General features: G+C 39.9%; 1 protein-coding gene and 1 non-coding gene across 16 annotated transcripts in view; both read right to left on the bottom strand.

Annotated features, from left to right (window-relative positions):
• Positions 1-20,658, bottom strand: part of PARD3 (par-3 family cell polarity regulator) — a 665,712-nt gene that overhangs the window by 8,863 nt on the left and 636,191 nt on the right. For all 15 annotated transcript variants that reach the window (XM_045874201.3, XM_045874191.3, XM_045874200.3 and 12 more), the window contains one exon: positions 10,506-10,626. In XM_045874201.3, the coding sequence (XP_045730157.1) occupies positions 10,506-10,626 (121 nt within the window). The remainder of the gene's footprint in view (positions 1-10,505; positions 10,627-20,658) is intronic.
• LOC123845102 (U6 spliceosomal RNA) lies at positions 5,092-5,195 on the bottom strand. Its single transcript, XR_006790946.1, has one exon. It is a non-coding gene; the product is annotated as a U6 spliceosomal RNA (small nuclear RNA).

Below are 20,658 nucleotides of genomic sequence, written 5' to 3'. Positions count from 1 at the left end.
CCCTTTTAAAATGAAGGTAGCTCTGCTCAAAATAGACAACGATGCCTCTAACTTTACAAAACACTCAACAGTGGTTGATCTTAGCATCGGTAGCATTCACTAAGTAATCCATCTTGGCACTGGCAGACCTCTGTTCCCCTCTGTGTTATGCAACATTGTGCAACAGGCATATTCTGCGTGAAGAATGTCTCTTAAAAACAAGCTATCGATTTTCTTTGAGAGTTGAAAACCAATGGCAGACTTTGACTCGATACTAATTTCCTAAAATAACAGAGTCTTCGCATTCGTTCAGAGAGTTGTAAGATAACACGTGGGCTTGCTACTTAAGGAGCGGCTCCTGTGGTTGGCTTTTGTGTGAACAGAAAGCAAGCATCGCCTATTGTTCTCTTTCTGCCTGGCCAGCGTTCTTTTATTTGTTGGTAAGCAATAATAAGGCAATATATGGGACAAAAATTTCAAAGCATATGGGCATAGTCAGTGAGCATATTAAAAATATCCCGTTACAAAAATAATATGTGAAGAGATTAGGCTTTACAATACCCCAGTCTCTACTAGTGGATGTTTATAACCACACTCACTGGAACAAATGTGTGTTCTGAGACCCGCTCCACAACACCGTTCAAATAACACATGAGTGGTGCCTTCAGCAAGGAGAACACTTTGCTGAGTGAGTTCTGCTTATGCAAACAAAGCATCAACCAATTGTTCATCTACTCCATTAAAGAAGACAGACATTTTCTTCCATTACACTCGATGAGGCTGGCCAAAATGAGAACTGAGCGGTTCTATTGTTCATGGTGAGGCATGGGAAGCTTGAGAGAAGCCACTGGACAGAGGGAAAGCAAAGCAAGAAAATACTACACAATTGCCTTTACACCCTCAAAAAAGAACCACATTTCCCTTTCCTTTTCACTCAGTATAAGCTATATACATGTGTCAAGCGGTCTTGAAAGATCTGGCATGCTGCAGTAGGATTTAGTAACCAGCTTTTTAAGCTCATGCTGTTCTGTGACACACTGCTTGTGGAGATGTGAAAAGAAAATGCAAGGTCTTGTAGAAATTTCAGGTGTATTTTTAAGTTGTTTCTCCCAGAGGCCTGAAAATCTGATTCTGACAGAAAAAAAAGAAGTTGTTGAAGGGCTTTTGTTTCCTCCAGTGTTTGGTTTCTGACACTGTTCATCTCAAACCTTATCAGTGGCGAGCATCTAGCTCGATCTTGATGAACTCCAATAATAAAATTATCATCACACGGGATCGGAAAATTTAACGTGAGTGAATGAGTTTGGTATCAGCAAACTGATACATGTCATATTAGTCTGCCCACTACGATGAAATATAAACCTTAGCCTTACCATGAATATTTTATTCCATTTCTCTTTTTAAAGCATACAAACGGGTAGGTTCTTAAAAAGAATCACCTTTGTCTTTAAGATGAAACGTTACTGAGCCGCAGATTTCCAGGAAGATTGTATACATGAGCAGCCCAGAGCAAAAACTAGGTAAATTCATCCTGGCAAGTTTCGTACTTGGCCCGAATCAAAAATAACCTAATTCATGATTTCAACGATGATCGCATAAAAATGTAAATTCAGGAACAGTATTATCATGGACAATCCTGACTTTTAAATTCTGTGGTTTCCATCTCTCTGGCAGATATAGAATAATTTTTCTGGAGTCCAAAATCACAAAAATAAGGAAATGAAGAAAGGTTACAAATTATGTAACCCCAGAGAGAAGGCAGGTTTTCAAATAAAACAGTATCAACAACCACAACAACAAAGTAACATGTATACAGGGAAACACACGGGTAAATTATAGTTGTAATAATTCTGGAGATTTGCCAGACGATAAGGCAATAGCTCTGTTTTTAAGAGTGCAAATTACAAATAACCTGGCCTTGTTTGTGAGGAAATTTGTGACAAGCAGTGACCTTTCAAGTAAAAAAATAGCCAAGGTTGCCAAGGCCATAATAATGTAGAGATTGTAAACAGAAATGAACACATGGTTATCTATTGCACAGTACACTGGAGGGCCACGATAGGTGAATCTCTTCATGGCTCATGTTTGAAACCACAGTGAAAACTATGTTACTTTCGGAAGTGAGTTGCAAAGTGCTGGTCTTTATCGTGATTATAGAGAGATACTATTTATACCGTACCAACAACCATATAAAGTTTGGAAAAGCTACACAATTTGGCTATCATTTACTAGTGTAAAACAAAATATCAAAAATACCTTCTACACAGAGTTTTTATTACATTAAGTCATTAACTAAGCATTTTTCTCAGTTAAACAAAATCATTCTTCTTCTTCCAAAGTAAAACTAAACAATACAAAAAATAAAAACACAAAACCAAAACTGTTAACAGTTCATAGACTAAAGAAAGAACAAAAATAAATACACACCATACAATGTTTCAGTGCCAATTAGAACTAGGCAATATTGTAAGACTTTTAGAGCTTAATATACGAGTGCATGTGGCAACTGCTAATCTTGGTAATTATTTTCTGTAGCAGACTCATTGGAAACTTTTAATCAAGACAAAGTTAACTTTTGTCTATCGATCCTGCCTTCACAGCCCTGCCCCTCTACCCCATCACCCAAGATACTTTCACAACTATCGATCGAACTCTTGCGGGTTCTGAATGTTGAAAAGCTTAATTGCTACTGATGATGTGAGTAATGCTTGAAAAATCTGCAGAGGATACCAGTTTCCCTCATAAAGTTTTTATAAATACATGTTTGATTTTTACACACTGTTTGTCTCTATCTCCTCTTTCCCAACCAGTGACTGGATCTATTTCCCCCCCTCCTTAAACAGCAGGTAGGTTGAAAATAGAGGCTGGCTCTACAAAAGAAGCCAGCTCTCTACTGTCAGGTGCTGATGATGATCCAAAGCAGCTTCACTCATTTCTACTACCTGACACCTCTGTGGGTGGCATGGCCCACCGGTCATGGAGCCCTTGGCTGGGGGGACGGGTCCTGGGGCTACAAGAAAGGGGTCTACTTTGCAGCAGCACGGAGGCTTTGGCCATGAGTAAAGGGCCCCCCTTTGCTGCAGGAATGGCTTTCTCCAGGTCAACTTCCAAGGGAGGTGTTTTCCACCCAATGTGAACTGCAAGGCTATCAACCAAGAAGGCATTTGTCGAGTCAAGGCATGGGGCCCCATTATAAGGAAATCACAGCAGATACCCTTGAAGTCTTAAGAAAGATGAAAAAAAAAAAAAAAAAGCATAATTTGCTCAAATTCCCCAGGTACAGGGAAGGCATTCTTGGGGTGCGGGGTGGCTGTGTACTGCAGACTGGCTTGCTAATTAAAAAGGGAAGAGGAGCCATTAAAAGTCCAAGACAGAAAAATGGAGAAAAGGACAGATTTTGTTGTTGTTGTTGTTTAAAGACAGCTAGGAAGAAAGCTTGGGGGAGAAGAGGGTATTCACATCGCAGAGGATCAATTTTCCATCTGAAGGACTAACCTACTTTCAGTCACTACCAACCCAGGATGGAAAGGATTTAGCAATATAGCTATTAAAGGTTCCATTATCCCATCTATCAACCGCCTCAGCCAGCAAGTCTCCTTGTGGGCAACATTCAGGTATCTGCAAAGTTTTAACAGCATACTGTACTTATGTCTGCAGCCTGCAATTTAATTCTCTTAAAAGCAACACTAAGTCCTGTCCATATCTGAGCCCTGTGATAATAACCCTAACCTCAGCTATTTTTCCATTATCTTAAGAAAGATTTAAAACAACTTGCTGCTTTATTTATGTTGCACCTGGCACGACACGGGGGAAGAAGTTGCTTTTTCTCCTTCTTCTTCTTCTTCTCTTACCAAACTGGGGAGAGAATTCACTTTAATTATGGAGCTAAGGAAATTTTCTGGGCCTCTGCTCATCTAAAGACCTTTTGTGCCACAAATCAGCTCCCTCAGGTCTAAACATTATTTTGAACAAAAGCCCAGGAACAGGTGCATTCCACACTACTAGAGTTTAGGGAGAACATTTTGAAAATGGATGAATTGAAAAGGGCTACTTGGATGAATTTTCTGCAGCATCGCTCTCTGTATGTAAAGTAATTGGCTTGGATCTTTTTCTATATGATACATCTGGTTGCACTTTGTGTGTGGCATTTCCAACAAGCATGGCAATTTCAACTACTATGGACTAAGATGGACACACAGTTTGAAGATGAGTTTGTGGTTCCTTAAAACCAAAATGATTACAAACTGTTCCAATGGGTGAGATCACATTCTCATCCTTTCCAAACACAGTGACCTTTCGAGGTCAGAGTACATACAGGAAAAGAAAAAAAAAAAAAGACTCTAAGACACTCAAAGCTCATTTTGTAAAACACATAATAAAAACAATAGACCCAGCTACATTTTGAACAACTGAGCAGCTCTTATTAAGGCAACAATGAGAATTGGTATGAAAATTAATACACTAAGGAGAATTACAGTCACTTTAAGCTCATTTATATGATCAGTAGAAAGGAGAGTACACAGCAAGATCCCAATTGTTTGAAAATTAAAAAGAAAAAGAAAAAGAAAAAGGTCTGACTTCTGACCCACAATTTAGGAAATTATTCCATTCCTACAGTAATCAGCTTGTCATCCAAATAATTCCCCACTCACTCATTACAGGAAATGATAATACAAGCCAAGTGGTCAGTCTAAAGTTGCTACAGCATTTTGATATACAATAATTTGGCCTATGACCTTCAGTAGGTGAATTTCTGGATGTGTAAGATTTTTTCAAACATTTTTCCTAACATGACTGTATCAAGTAGATAAATAGAAATGAATGCCAACATATTCCCCACCTCCATTAAGAAAAAAATCCTTATAAAGGAACCAAAATGGGTATCAAATCATCTCCACATCTCCCAGTGAAAAACATCCACAGCTATGATGTAGGAAATGCTCAGTTAGCCTCAAACAAACTTGGACATTCTGCATGTGGGTACAACGTCACCAGCCAGAAAAAGTCCAATCAATCTTAGTTCCCAAATACATGTTTTTCTCTTTCTCAAAGTTATGTATTTAAAATATATTTTAACTTCAATGAGGTGTTCTTTCTTTTCTTTCTCTTTTTTTCAATGTGGAACACTTCCTGCATTTGCATGTCATCCATGTGCAGGGGCTGTACTAATCTCTGTATCGTTCCAATTTCGGCACACGTGCTTCCAAGGCGAACACTGAGGTCTTCTTTCAAGCCTTTCCTAACCACCCACACTGATTTGGCCATGGTTCCTCTGTGCATAATACTCCATGCACACCTGTATCATAAACTGTACAAAATATTCTTTTCCTTTGGATCGGCTCGACTGTAGAGTTCTAAGGGTAGTCTTTCCTTCCCGTCTTTGTCCTCCAGCACCAAACACACTGACTGGAACATAGTAATAAGCACTCAATACATTTGATCAATTAAATAATTAATTAAACAGTAATGTTGCAAATACGCTGGTTTGTGGTTTGAAATCCACATTCCCAAGAAAAGTAAGTCGGCATTCCGCTGCTCCTCACAGTGTGGTATGGGGACTGAGAAACCCATGCAGGCTCTTGCAAGGTTAGAACTCTGTGTTTGAGAACCATTTTCATATAGGGTTGGTTTTTTCCTTTAGGTGGCCACTGTATTCTTTCCTTTTTTCAGCCTTTCTGTGAAATATACATAGCTAAGGATGTTTACCACACCTTAAAAAAGAATCCTGCTTCAAATCAATTGACATGATACATCACATCAATAAGAGAAAGGGTAAAAACCATATGATCATTTCGATAGATGCAGAAAAAAAGCATCTGACAAAGTACAACATCCATTCATGATAAAAACCCTCAACAAAGTAGGCCTAGAGGGAACATACCTCAACATAATAAATGCCATCTATGAAAAACCCACAGAGAACATCATCCTCAATGGTGAAAAACTGAGAGCTTTTCCCCTAAGGTCAGGAACAAGACAGGGATGTCCACTCTCACCACTTTTATTCAGCATAGTGCTGGAAGTCCTAGCCACCGCAATCAGACAACAAAAAGAAATAAAAGGCATCCCAGGTTGGTAAGGAAGAAGTAAAACTTCCACTATTTCCAGGTGACATGACACTATATATATAGAAAACCCAAAAGACTCCACCAAAAAACCATGAGAACTGATAAATGAATTCAGTAAAAGTCACAGGATACAAAATCAATGTACAGAAATCTGTTGCACTTCTATACACTAATAAAAAAGCAGCAGAAAGAGAAAATAAGAGAACAATCCCATTTACAATTGCACCAAAAACAATGAAATATTCAGGAATAAGCTTAATTAACCAAAGAGGTGAAAGATCTGTATTCCAAAACTATAAATTGTTGATGAAAGAAATTAAAGAAGACACAAAGAAATGTAACGACATTCCATGCTCATGGATCGGAAGAACAAATATTGTTAAAATGTCCATACTACCCAAAGCAATCTACACATTTAGTGCAATCCCTACCAAAATACCAACAGCATTTTTTTCACAGAACTAGAACAAACAATCCTAAAATTTGTATGGAACCACAAAAGAGCCCAAATAGAGACAGCAACCCTGAAAAAGCAAAAGTAAAACTGAAGGTATCAAAATTGCAGACATCAACTTATATTACAAAGCTGTCATCATCAAGACAGTCTGTTACTGGCACAAACACAGACACACAGATAACAGAACAGAATGGAAAACCCAGAAATGAATTCACTGTTACGTGGTAGTTAATCTTCATTGAAGCAGGAAAGAGTACCTAGTGGTGAAAAAGACTGTCTCTTCAACAAATGGTGTTGGCTAAACCGGACAGCCACATGCAAAAGAATGAAACTGGAGGGATGCCTGGGTGGCTCAGTCAGTTAAGCGTCTGCCTTCACCTCAGGTCCTGATCTCAGGCCCTGCTCAGCGGGGAGTCTGCTTCTCCCTGTCCCTCTGCCCCTCCCCCTGCTCATGCTCACTCTCTCTGTCTCTCAAATAAATAAATAAAATCTTTAAAAAAAAAAAAAAAAGAATGAAACTGGACCACTTTCTTTCACCATACACAAAAATAAACTCAAAATGGATTAAAGACCGAAATGTGAGACCTGAAACCATAAAAATCCTAAAAGAGAGCACAGGCAGTAATTTCTCTGACATTGGCCATAGCAACATATTTCTAGATCTGTCTCCTGAGGCAAGCGAAATAAAAGCAAAAATAAAGTATTGGGACTATAAAAACTCTTTTATCAAAATAAAAAGCTTTTGCACAGCCAAGGAAACAATCAACAAAACTAAAAGGTAGCCTACCAAATGGGTGAAGATATTCGCAAATGACATATCCGATAAAGGGTTGGTATCCAAAATATATAAAGAACTGATACAACTCAACATCCCCAAAACAAATAATCCAATTAAAAAATGGGCAGAAGACCTGAACAGCCATTTCTCCAAAGAAGACATCCAGATGGCCAACAGACATATGAAAAGATGCTCAGCATCACTCATTATTAGGGAAATGCAAATCAAAACTACAATGACATATCATCTCACACCTGTCAGAATGGCTAAAATCAACAATATAAGAAACAAGTGTTGGTGAGGATGTGGGGAAAAAGGAGCTCTCGTGCACTGTTGGTGGGAGTGCAAACTGGTGTAGCCACTGTGGAAAACAGTATGGAGGTTCCTCAAAAAGTTAAAAATAGAACTACCTTACCATCCAGTAATCACATTAGTTGATAGTCACCCAAAGAATACAAAAACACTAATTCAAAGGGATACATGCACCCCAGTGTTTATTGCAGCATTATTTACAATAGCCAAATTATGGAAGCAGCCCAACTGTCTGCTGATAGATGAATGGATAAAGAAGAGGTGGGATACACACAATGGAATATTACTCAGCCATAACAAGGCATGAAATCTTGCCATTTGCAATGACATGAATGGAGCTAGAGTATAATGCTAAGTGAAATAAGTCAAAGAAAGATAAATATCATACGATTTCACTCATATGTGGAATTTAAGAAACAAAACAAATGAGCAAAGGAAAAAAGAGAGAGAGACAAACCAAGAAACAGACTCTTAACTAAGAGAACAAACTGGTGGTTATCAGAGAGGAGGTGGGTGGGGGGATGGGTAAAATAGGTGATGGGGATTAAGGAGTGCACCTGTTGTGATGAGCACCTGGTGTTACATGAAAGTGTTGAATCACTATATTGTACACCTGAAACTAACATAACACTGTGTGACTAATACAGGAATTAAAATAAAACTTAATTAAAAAAAAAAAAAGAACCCTGCTTTAGGAAACCTGGTAGGAAGAGACTGAGTCAATTATGCCAAACAATATAAATAAATTAACATAATTCTGTCATGTTGCTACCTGGGAATGACTCAATTTACTTGATCATCTAAAAAATAAATGTTTTAGAAAAACAATACCATTAATAGTAATATTGTTGCAGAAACACAATTAGAGATTTTCTTAGATATTATATTTGCTGAACTTGTTTTATAATCTCCCAAAGTAAGGCTAGGATTGATTTCACAAGGACTTTTTACTCTTGGATGTTGGTCTCATATTGCCGATTGCCCTCTTTAAGGCTTGCTCCACCTTCCTCACTTGAACTGAGGTAAAGCCCTTCAAACTAGCACCACTTCTCCTATTTTTCCTTCTTCTTTCTCAAAATGATCTTCCACAGACTCCAGTTTGATCACTAAACCCCATGATCAAAACGTTTATAGGTTTCTGGCCTTGTACAGAGTATATTGAGGGTGTTGGATTTTAGGACAAAAAAGGACCTCAGAGATGATTTAAGTTGTAGTGCAGTGCTTCTCCAAGTTGAACAGGCTTCAGAATGACCCCTCAAGGGCTTGTTAAAATATTAGATTCCTGGGTCCCACCCAGAGAGGTTCAGATCCAGTAGGTCTGAGGCAGGACCCAAGAATGTGACGGTTCAAGGTGCTGGTCCGTGGACCACACTTGGAGATTTGCTTATATCTACTTTGCCTTATGCACTCAGCTTCCTCTTAAATTTTCATTTTAACAAAGGATTTAATAACTGACACTCAACCATCTAGTCTAACTCTCTTGGTTTACAACATAAGAAGATAGGCCTGAAGAGCCAGGTCACCTGGCCAGTGGGCCTATGCTCTGTCCTGATACCATCTTTCTTCAAACTTCTAATCTAGCTTTGAAGCCTCCAACTACATTCCTACCTTTATCTCTGCTTCCCTGCAAAATAACCAACCTCTCAGTTCTGGGTCAGTTGGGTACATGCCCTTTCCCAAATATCTAGTGTAATTATAATCCCAGCACTTTGAACCGAACTCATTAACTTTTTGGACCTTAAGCTCTCGTCTACTTCAGAACTCACATGGATGGCATACCTTTGACCTCAAATCATCCAGAACTGTCCCACCTCCAAGATCCTAGACTCTAAAAAATATACTGTTTTGACCACAGCCCCCTAGGCTTTCTAACCCCTAGACCGCCAACCCTTCTGGCATCCTCCCAGGCAACTGGGGTAATGTTTCCTTGACCTGTACTCACCACCCTACCCGGCCTGGGCAATGCTCCAGCAGCATCTTCCCCATGCCTTCAGTGTGCCTTTCCTGACTTTCTGTCATGTCTGTCTCGCCAATCCCCACCACCAAATTAATCAAAAAATTGCTTTTCTATTCCCAGTCCTTTAACATTGCTGGCTATGGTCACAGTCCCATGCTGACTAGACTTACTAATACTCTCAGCTAGAACTTCCTACCTCAAGCAGCTTGTATGTTCATCTCTAATTGACTCTTTCTCAAGTTTCCAAAGAGATTCTTCAAAATTCCTGTCATCTTGAACCCCCCTGACACCCCGCCACCAAAATCTCCCCCATTGCCTCCCATTCCCAGAAGTGTCATCATCTCCAAGGGAAAAGATAAGAACTGAGCACAAGTCTGGGGCTGGACTTAGGGGGATTAGCGCCTCTCTCTCATGGGCCTTGAGAAGCTATTCCAAATTTTGCTTTAGAAAAATCACTGTGATGGCTGTGAGCAGGATACACTAGAACAGGGACATGGGCAGATAAACAAGAGGGATTCAATGAATACACAAAGGGGATGAGGGAGAATAAAGAATCAAGAATTGCTATATATTATACTTCGTGTATAGTAGATACACAATAGACATGTGTTCAACTAATTTATTCTGGCTCTGATTCTGAGAAAAATGTATATAGAAAAATATTTACTAAAGTTAAAAAAAAGTGCATCATTGAGAGCAAGAATCCTTTTGCTATGTCTTGTCATAAGGCAAATGAAACTGATTATGCAATGGACAGATGGTGCAACAAGATATAAAATGAAATTAGCAATGATGAAACCCAGATGGAAATGAGGAAAAGGTCAATATGTTAAAGGTCAAAGGAATTTGGCTCCATCTTGTCTTGTTTCATAAAGAACGAAGGTCAGAGCGTAGTGGCTCTTACTGCAGGCAAGTTGTCAGACTATTCACTATGCTGCAGAACCAAATACTCACCCAGGGTTGTTCAAAGCTATAGGTACGTCGCCGATCTTCTACATCTTCATCCTGCTTCGCTTGCTGAAATTCTTGCCGTAGACGCTGTATCCGATCATGGTTGCTAGGAGTTGATCTGTTGCTGAAAGAGAGAAGGGGCAACAATGAACACCCTTTGGAGATACAATCTGTGAATTGCAGTTGCTAGGGAAAGAAAACGGCAGCTTGCTGTGGAATGACACTGTTTAAGAGGCAGTGAGTTTATAAAACAATATCTGGGCATTTAAAATGCTTTCATTTTGTTCTTATGATTAAGAGTTATTGAAGTTATTTCAGATATTCAAGAAGGCAAGCAGTATTTTTAGACAATCCTGTTTTATACAGTACTTTAAAAGCCTCATTTCCTTTCTGTAATCTGGTGAGGTGTTGGCAGCAAAATTTTTTTGGAAAGGACGTTGCATTAAAAGTCAGAAATATCAGGGTCCTGTCCTTGCTCCTCTACCTTCTTAGACTAAGGCACTTAATACCTCTGAGTTGTGGGGGTTTTTACATATATGCAGTGGACATGATAATCATTTTTGCCCTAAATATCATAGTTGCAACAATCAAGTAAGTAATACCATACAATATAGCCTCACAAACATGCAGTATTATTTTCATAAGCCATCATATAAAGTTCCTATTTAGGAGTTATTAGAGGTCCATACACAAAGTACAGTTCTCACAGCATAAATGACAAGCATTTTAAAAATAACTTTGGGTGGTAGTTTGATTTCACCAGTTAGCTGATAATAATGTTGCCTTCTTTTTTTTTATAGCATTAAATTTTAATTCTCAAAATGCTTTTTAAGATAGGTACAGATGGGGGCGCCTGGGTGGCTCAGTTGGTTAAGCGACTGCCTTCGGCTCAGGTCATGATCCTGGAGTCCCGGGATCGAGTCCCGCATCGGGCTCCCTGCTCGGCAGGGAGTCTGCTTCTCCCTCTGACCCTCCTCCCTCTCATGCTCTCTGTCTCTCATTCTCTCTGTCTCAAATAAATAAATAAAATCTTAAAAAAAAAAAAAAAGATAGGTACAGATGGTAGTCTCTCTCTCTCTCTCTCTCTCTCTCTCTCTCTCACACACACACACACACACACACACACACGTAGAAACTGACGTTCGAAGAAGATAAGTGACTTGTCTGCAGTCTCCCAGCTGGTCAATGGGGAGGTGAGGCTGGAGTCCAGATTCTTCTGGTATCCAGTCCAGCCCTGATTTCACTGTGCCATGTTGTGTCAATTAGTAAAACATATATCAGACTCCAAAGCCCCTGCTTTATAAAATCATACAGATTTTAAAAGCAGTATTTTGCAAGAATTGAAGAGATGGCCAAAGTTAAAACAATCTTAAATCTCATGGCACTTTTGGTCTGTGTCATCCCCTGAGGACGAAGGCACGTCCTATCAGGAGAGCTATTCAAGCACATGAGGTACATGCTATCTCCCCAACAAAACATCAGACTCCTTGAGGACAAGAATTGAGCCTTATATTTATATCATCTATACCCTCCAAGCTGCTTGCAGAAAGGGGAGCTGTAAGCTACTAGAAGACTGGGTCTCTTCATTGAAAACATGTTACCCTGGTTACTCAGTGTGATTCTGAGTTCTTCTGGCTGCATACCCCCCTGCCCCGGGTCATGTAATTTGTCAGAGGTAGCTTGGAAAGAGAAAGTCTGCATCGTAGAGTATACAAATTCTCTAATATATATCTTCATATAATTCCATGTGTTTTGAAGAATTCCAAAGGTTTACAAATCTCAAATTGAAAATATTTGCATATAGGGCAATATTAACGTCTTCCAAGAATATGGAATAGTCTTTCATCATTTAATCTACTGGATAGATCCCTATCACCTTTATGTTGCTATTAATTTCATTAGAGCTTCTGGAACATTCTGTCAATACTCTAAGTTTGATTATTTTCCCAGTCAATAAAAGCCTGTCTTCCCTTTTTCCTTCTGACAAATATTTTGAATGGATCGCCCTGAGAACATTAAAGGTTAATGGGTATGTAAAATGTGCTACTTGACAAGGCTTCAGCCCACATTTGGATATGGCTTAAAACTTCCCCTCCATACTCTTGAGCTGAGAAGGTTGTTATTCCCACTGTTTGTTTGTTTTTTTTTTAATTTTTTTATTAACATATAATGTATTATTTGTTTCAGGGGTACAGGTCTGTGATTCATCAGTCTTACACAATTTACAGCGCTCACCATAGTACATATCCTCCCCAATGTCCATCACCCAGCCACCTGATCCCTCCCACCCCCCTCCACTCCAGCAACCCTGTTTGTTTCCTGAGATTAAGAGTCTCTTATGGTTTGTCTCCCTCTCTAGTTTCATCTTGTTTCATTTTTCCCTCCCTTCCCCTATGATCCTCTGTCTTGTTTCTCAAATTCCTCATATCAGTGAGATCATATGATAATTGTCTTTCTCTGATTGACTTTATTTCACTTAGCATAATACCCTCTAGTTCCGTCATGTCATTGCAAATGGCAGATTTCATTTTTTGATGGCTGCATAATATTCCATTGTATATATATATCACATCTTCTTTATCCATTCATCTGTTGATGGACATCTAGGCTCTTTCCATAGTTTGGCTATTGTAGACATTCCTGCTATAAACATTGGGGTGCATGTGCCCCTCGAATCATTAGATTTGTATCTTTGGGGTAAATACCCAGTAGTGCAATTGCTGGGTCGTAGGGTAGCTCTATTTTCAACTTTTTGAGGAACCTCCATACTGTTTTCCAGAGTGGCTGCACCAGCTTGCATTACCACCAACAGTGTAGGAGGGTTCCCCTTTCTCTACATCCTTGCCAACATCTGTCGTTTCCTGACTTAATTTTAGCCATTCTGACTGGTGTGAGGTGGTATCTCATTGAGGTTTTGATTTGGATTTCCCTGATGCCAAGTGATGTTGAGCACTTTTTCATGTGTCTGTTGGCCATTTGGATGTCTTCTTTGCAGAAATGTCTGTTCATGTCTTCTGCCCATTTCTTGATTGGATTATTTGTTCTTTGGGTGTTGAGTTTGAGAAGTTCTTTTTTTTTTAAGATTTATTTATTTATTTGACAGAGAGAGAGACACAGCGAGAGAGGGAACACAAGCAGGGGGAGTGGGAGAGGGAGAAGCAGGCTTCCCGCTGAGCAGAGCCCAATGCAGGGCTCGATCCCAGGACCCCAGGACCATGACCTGAGCCACCCAGGTGCCCTGAGTTTGATAAGTTCTTTATAGATTTTGGATACTAGCCCTTTATCTGATATGTCATTTGCAAATATCTTCTCCCATTCTGTCAGTTGTCTTTTGGTTTGATTGACTGTTTCCTTTGCTGTGCAAAAGCTTTCTATCTTGATGAAGTCCCAATAGTTCATTTTTGCCCTTGCTTCCCTTGCCGTTAGTGATGTTTCTAGGAAGAAGTTACTGCAGCTGAGGTTGAGGAGGTTGTTGCCTGTGTTCTCCTCAAGGATTTTGATTGACTCCTGTCTCACATTTAGGTCTTTCATCCATTTTGAGTCTCTTTTTATGTGTGGTGTAAGGAAATGTCCAGTCTCATTCTTCTGCATGTGGCTGCCCAAATTTCCCAACACCATTTGTTTAAGAGACTGTTTTTTTTCCATTGGACATTCTTTCCTGCTTTGTCGAAGATTAGTTGACCATAGAGTTGAGGGTCCATTTCTAGGCTCTCTATTTTGTTCCATTGATCTATGTGTCTGTTTTTGTGCCAGTACCATACTGTCTTGATGATTACAGCTTTGTAATAGAGCTTGAAGTCCGGAATTGTGATGCCACCAGCTTTGCTTTTCTTTTTCAACATTCGTCTGGCTATTTGCGGTCTTTTCTGGCTCCATACAAATTTTAGGATTATTTGTTCCATTTCTTTGAAAAAAGTGAATGGTATTTTGATAGGGATTGCATTAAATGTGCAGATTGCTCTAGGTAGGATAGACATTTTCACAATATTTGTTCTTCCAATCCATGAGCATGGAACGTTTTCCCATTTCTTTGTGTCTTCCTCAATTTCTTTCATGAGTTTTCTATAGTTTTCTGAGTACAGATTCTTTGCTTCTTTGGTTAGATTTATTCCTACGTACCTTATGGTTTTGGGTGCAATTGTAAATGGGATCAACTCCTTAATTTCTCTTTCTTGTGTCTTGTTGTTGGTGTATAGAAATGCAACTGATTTTTGTGCATTGATTTTATATCCTGCCACTTTACTGAATTCCTGTATAAGTTCTACTCCCACTGTTTTTTAAGAAACATATACAGCATCTTTTATTTTTGAACACATACGTTTTCAATAATGGCTTCCCAACATAATACCCAACCCCCCTGGAACTCGTGCTCTCCATGTGAAGCTGTGATAATGTAGGCATGAAGATAGTTCCTGAGATAGGAAGTGAGCATTCATTAATCTCACTGCTGTTTCTCCAACTGTGACTTTTTTGTTCCTGGGATACTTCTTCATGGCTTTTAATAGGAGGATTGTAGGAGGCTTGACTGACAAAGTATTTTACAGGTCTAACTAGAAATATTTCCCTATTATTTTCATGTAGCATAGACAGTTTTAACCCTGTAATTATTAGGTTCATGAAGTCCAAGCCATTGATGAAAATTGATCTCGTACTATTTGTGGTTAACTGAAAGTGCAACTCTCCCAACACAGGAAGTCGACCCAGTGTCCTTAATTTTAAATTCTGGTGACCTCAATGTTTTTCACAGTAACAGCCAAGTTCTGGAAGTCACTTCTGTCCTTATTTCAAATCTCAGCCGCTGGTGAGATACTGCTTCACTCTCTTTTCCTTTGCTTCCTTTCTTCCTCTGCTCTAGAGAATGGCAACCCACTTGCCTAAGACTAGCAAAGCTACTCTAAGGATTGAAATTGAAAAACGGGCTGCAATGGTTTTCATGATTGATGATGACTTCCAAAGACTGGAAGACCATCAAGCATCCTTGGGGACAACAGTTGGCAGTCTGAAGGTGAAATCCTGGCTTCAAGAATGAAACCCTTGCAACTGCTCATTCTGTTTCTCAGGCCAGTCTATAATGGGCCAATGATTGACATTTGGACTTCTAAAGTTCTTGGTTAGCTCTTCTGCCAAGAAAGCCAAAGGAAATTTTAAATATTCATTAGCATTAGTGGCTAATCCATACACATCCCAATAAACTTATATTTAGGTTCATTGCCAATTGAAAGTTGCTCATTATTTTGTGTGTGTGTGTGTGTGTGTGAAGAATATAACAAAGATACGACATGAGTCAAGCAGATGGGTGAGAGAGACAATACAACTCTTAATGACAAGCCAGTAAATCATAATTTCTACAGAAAGGAGGGATGAAGAGGGCTTATAGAGATGGTTTTCTCATAAAGAATCCACACAGACAGACATAAGACAATTTAAGTCTAACACCAACGCAGCCTTCCCTTACACATTGTTTTTTTTTAGTTTTAGTCCAATTGGAACTTTCTTTTATACTTTTATATGTGTGTGTTTGTTGTGTGTGTATTTGTATATAAGTTTTAAACTAAATGAAGGCAGTTGGTTTTGGTTCAGTAATGATCTGGAAGTCTTTCTGACAGCATTCAAACAAGGATACATTGGATCACCCACTACAAAGATTCCTCTTCCGGCCCGTACAGTGTAACCCTGAATTATATGGAACTCAAATCTTTCCCATCCATAATTACCATGGAGTTTGTACCCTCTTCTGTCAGAGGCAGATCACACAGAGTGCTAGGCTTTATAGCCTTTGGAATGGACCACCGCAACGTGCTTTGCAAAAGCAGCTGAGCATACCAATTCACACTAACTGGAGCAACGATCCTATGTGCGGGTGAGCTCTGGAGCCTGTCCTGCACCTGAGCCCCACAGGCTCGCTATCCAACCACCTCCTTAGGTACAGCGAGTGAGAAAAGAAACATCAACAGCCGTTCTCATGCGTGCATGAGAATCATAGAGAGTGCTTGCTTAAAAACGCTGATTGACTAAGACTCACCTAGAGAAATTCTGATTCAGTCAGTCATGGGCGGGTCCCAGGAATCTGTATGTATCTGAAAGCATTGCAGGTGCTATATGGACAACACTTAAAAAATAATTCAGCCTGCAAACGTCATAGTCGGGACAAATTCCAACGCCCCGGGGGCAACTGACTAATGACCTAACAACGGAAGGAAAGCCAATGGCCTTGGGAGCACCCATGTAGGTTCTGTGACAAATGGGAGTAATATGCACGGTCTGGAAAGGGAGGCCCTTACTTGGTTCCAGTAGATTCCTGTCCTGAAGGGATGTGAACCTGGTGTTGCCTTCTAATTTTTTTTAAAAAGAAAAGTCAGAACTATAGTTTTCTCTCCTATTCCATGAATTTTAAATGTTGGCTTATTTTCTTTTTTTGAGCCTAGGTGAGACAAAACAAAAAACCAAAACCACATTGGTCTGTGGGCAGCTAGCTTGCAAGCTCTATTTTGTATTCTGCAGATGCTGCCTGTTTTATATGTTGCTTTTCTAGGCTATTTACTTCCACTGCACCAAGATAAGGACAGTGATCCCCCTAGTAACAGGCCCAAGAAACAGAAATATTTTTTAAAAGAGACAACTAGGCACTGGCCATCTAGTCTTGCCTCTCTGAAACTCTCTGCTCCTTCTGAATCTAACACTGCGTATACTGCCCTGCAGGCTGGAGTTCTGACCTATCTTTTCAGACCAGCATATGCTGAGAGAGAGGAGTTTGTGATGTGACTGATTAATTCTTTATGGACTAAAAATACCTTAACATTTGCATTTTAATTATGCAAAAGAAATCTGGAAAGCTGGAATAGAGGGCATAGCTTTAAGATCCAGAATGCAGTGGAAGGGATAATGACCACTCATTTTCTTGAGCAAGAAGGTATACCACCTTGGTATACAGTAGTTTTCCCATAGAAGGAAGAAAACCATGAAAGGGGAAGGGAAAGATAGAAAGAAGGGAGAGAACGAATGGTGGCAGGCTTTCCATGGTGCCCAGAATGGAGAGATGATTATAATCTCTAGCACAAGAGGAGAGGAAGAAGGTAAATTCACTCGTATCTTTCTTTCCATAATATCTTCTCCTTTCCTTCCATCTTCTGATTCTACCAGTAAACATTGTTTTACAGTGTTTATAACTTACATGTGCATGTGTTTCTCTTTCTTAAGCTCATGACTTCATCACAATCATTTAAAATATATATATATATATATATATATATATATATATATGTTCTGTAAGTCACGTCCCTGCAGCAGGGTAAACTGTTACGCAAATACTTGTAATGGATAGACTTCAGGGTGGCCCCACAATCCCTGCCTCCAAGTATCCACACCTTCACACAACTCCTCATCGCTGAGCGTGGGCAGGGCCTGTGACTTGCTTCTACCAATGAAATGAGACAAAGGTCAAGGAATGGATATGATTACATTTGTGTGATTATATAAGAATGCAGTGCCCATCTTGCAAGACCATATCTCTCTCTTCTGGCTTTGAAAAAGAAAGTTGCCCTGAATCCTACAGCTGCAGAAAATAGAATGCTATCAACAACTCCAGGAGCAATGACTCAAATGTTTCCCTTGTGGACCCTCCCAGTGAGACCCCTGCTTGGCTGACTTTGATTGTACCTGGATGAGACCCTGAACAGAGGATTCAGCTGAGCCATTGCTGGACCCCACATCCATAGAAACTGACAGAAGAAGCTGTTAAGACTGTTAATTTGTTGTACAGCAATAGAATGAATACCCATTGATGTTGGCCTTGGCCATGTGTCTTGATTTCACCCACAGGATGTTCATGGATGTGATGCAAGTAGGGGTTTGAAATGTGATTGCACAGTGGGTTTGCTTTCTTGTGCTCCATTGCAACAAAAGACAATGAACAGACACTCTAAACCTCCTTCCCTTAAACCACCACCACCACCATATCACCTTATACAGTGCTGGTGAGGAGGCAGGGGCAGGGGCTGTACACACTTATTAAATGAAGTGGCCTAGAAGTACAAAGACTTAAGCCCTGCCCATGGTTGCAACCAAACAAATATTGCCTGTTGCAAAAGCATGCTGGCTAGAAGAGCAGAATGCAAGAGAAGAATCGTATTTTATGAATGAGTTTTACCACTATCATTTATATGGTTAGTCACTCCAAAGTTCTAGTCTCTGAGTAAAATTGCACAAAGTAAATACTATTGCAGAAGATGTCCCTGAAAGATGGTTACTGGCCAGATCTTAACACAAGAAACCAATCAAATGTGCTTTCTACTGAGCACCAGTATATCGCCAAGAATACTCCATGGAAATCTACCCAATTGCTTAGGGTGACTCTTACAGTCAGTCTCCTCATCACTTCACCCACGATAACCACTCTGGCTCTGTGACCTCTGAAAATCAGTCCTCATGAGACCAAAGCAGCCATGTGGGTGTTTTCTCAGAGTGTGGTGAAAACAGACCCACCAATCAGGTCATTCAGTAAAATTGAACTCAAGGGCTCACTCCTAGTTTCTCTTCCTGGCAGAGATAGGTGACCTGCCAGGATCTGACATAAACTCACACAGAGATATTCCTGGTTAAAACTGGTTTTACTTAGTTTGTCCAGAGTTCGGCACTTAACATATGTCCTTCAAATCCCCAATTTACAAAAGAACAGGTACACACAGTAAAGATTTTGTTAACCACATCAGCTTACATCCTTGGCCTTTCCATTTTTGCTATACACTCCTCAGCCCTAGCAATTTACTTTTTGGCCTAAGTACAAAATTCTATTCCAAATGCTACTGGATTTCACACATGCACTTGGCATCCAATTACTGGAAATGCAAAAGGACATTAGTCTTTTCCCAATTAAAAAAAACCCACAAAAGTCAATTTTCAAATTCTGTCTGAGATCTCAGATATCATGCCACTCCACACTCGAAGCATATTCCCAATGACGTATTTCTAGCACTCCCCCAGGGGTCCCATGCTACACTGGTGGGGGGGGCGCCTAGAGTTCTGCTGACTGCCAACTTCTCCCCTTAAGGAACTCTTTCTTCTCCACCCACCAGTGCCTCAAAGTCCTACCGTCTCCCAGACTCTGGGATCTTGCAGTCAAGACTTTGGAAACATCATTATGGTCTGCATCCCAGCATACTGACAAAGATGAAGATAGTAAGTTAAAGCTTTCAGGACACCATTCATAACACTCAAAGAACCCTGTTTTCCTGAACTCTGGCTTTTCCAAGCCTTGAGGCTATCCGTGGATAACTTGCCCTTCACAGAAGGTCCCTGCATTTTGGTCCACTTATTTCAGGGAAATGTATCTCTTTTTTGACTTCCTTGGTAGTTACACACAAATGAAAAGACTGAAGATCCAGTATGTTATGTAAACAACCCATCCTTCCCAGATACTATTACTTTTCAAAATATTTTCACTAGAGAAAAATTAAAGCACCTTTCCCTTCCTTATCCAATTACTAATTCTTCCTGCATCCTAGAAAAGGAAAAACGTTTAGTCCCTTTATTTGTACCAATGGCAAGTCTCAAATTCAGCTATTTCAAGGATGTCACTTCAAACAGACACCAGGACCAGAGAAGGCAAAAAAGTGACACTGGAGGAAACACACGTAGGGCAGACCTGTCACACAGCTTTAGAAACCTGCAGCCAGCAATGACCACAAGCGTCTCAGATCATTAAGCAATGTCTTACTGTGATGTCATGCACGGATGTACAGAGCTGTAATCCTTTCAAAACAGACAGATAGTCAGCATGATAAAGTGGATACAAACAAGTTCTTGAACAGTGATGACTACAGTGTTGGGGGGAAATGTCACTGAACTAAAGAGCGTTACCAGCACAACTACTGGGGGCTGGCGCCACTGAGAGACTCAGGTACTCCACATGCTTCTCACTGAGCTATTTCTCTATACTGATTAGCAATTCCATAAACTATTCCTGATCTTGTAATCGCCAGACAAATAGTTACAATCTACAGATGTCAGAACTGAGTTCTTAATTGCTGTAAATTAGTGAGCAAACACAGGTTTCTCATTAAACCCATTACACCCCGTATGTTAAAATGGAGCCCTTGTCATGTGCTTTCTTTCTTGGCACTCACATCAGGAACGTTCTTGGTAAAACCCTAGGAGCAGA

Source organism: Mirounga angustirostris, unplaced genomic scaffold (assembly GCF_029215605.1).
Source record: "Mirounga angustirostris isolate CCGP_5_RB_7025 unplaced genomic scaffold, mMirAng1.0.hap1 SCAF_5, whole genome shotgun sequence".
NCBI classification, from domain to species: domain Eukaryota; kingdom Metazoa; phylum Chordata; class Mammalia; order Carnivora; family Phocidae; genus Mirounga; species Mirounga angustirostris.
The sequence above is the reverse complement of the archived record's forward strand: the minus strand, read 5'-3'. Positions and strand labels throughout refer to the sequence as shown.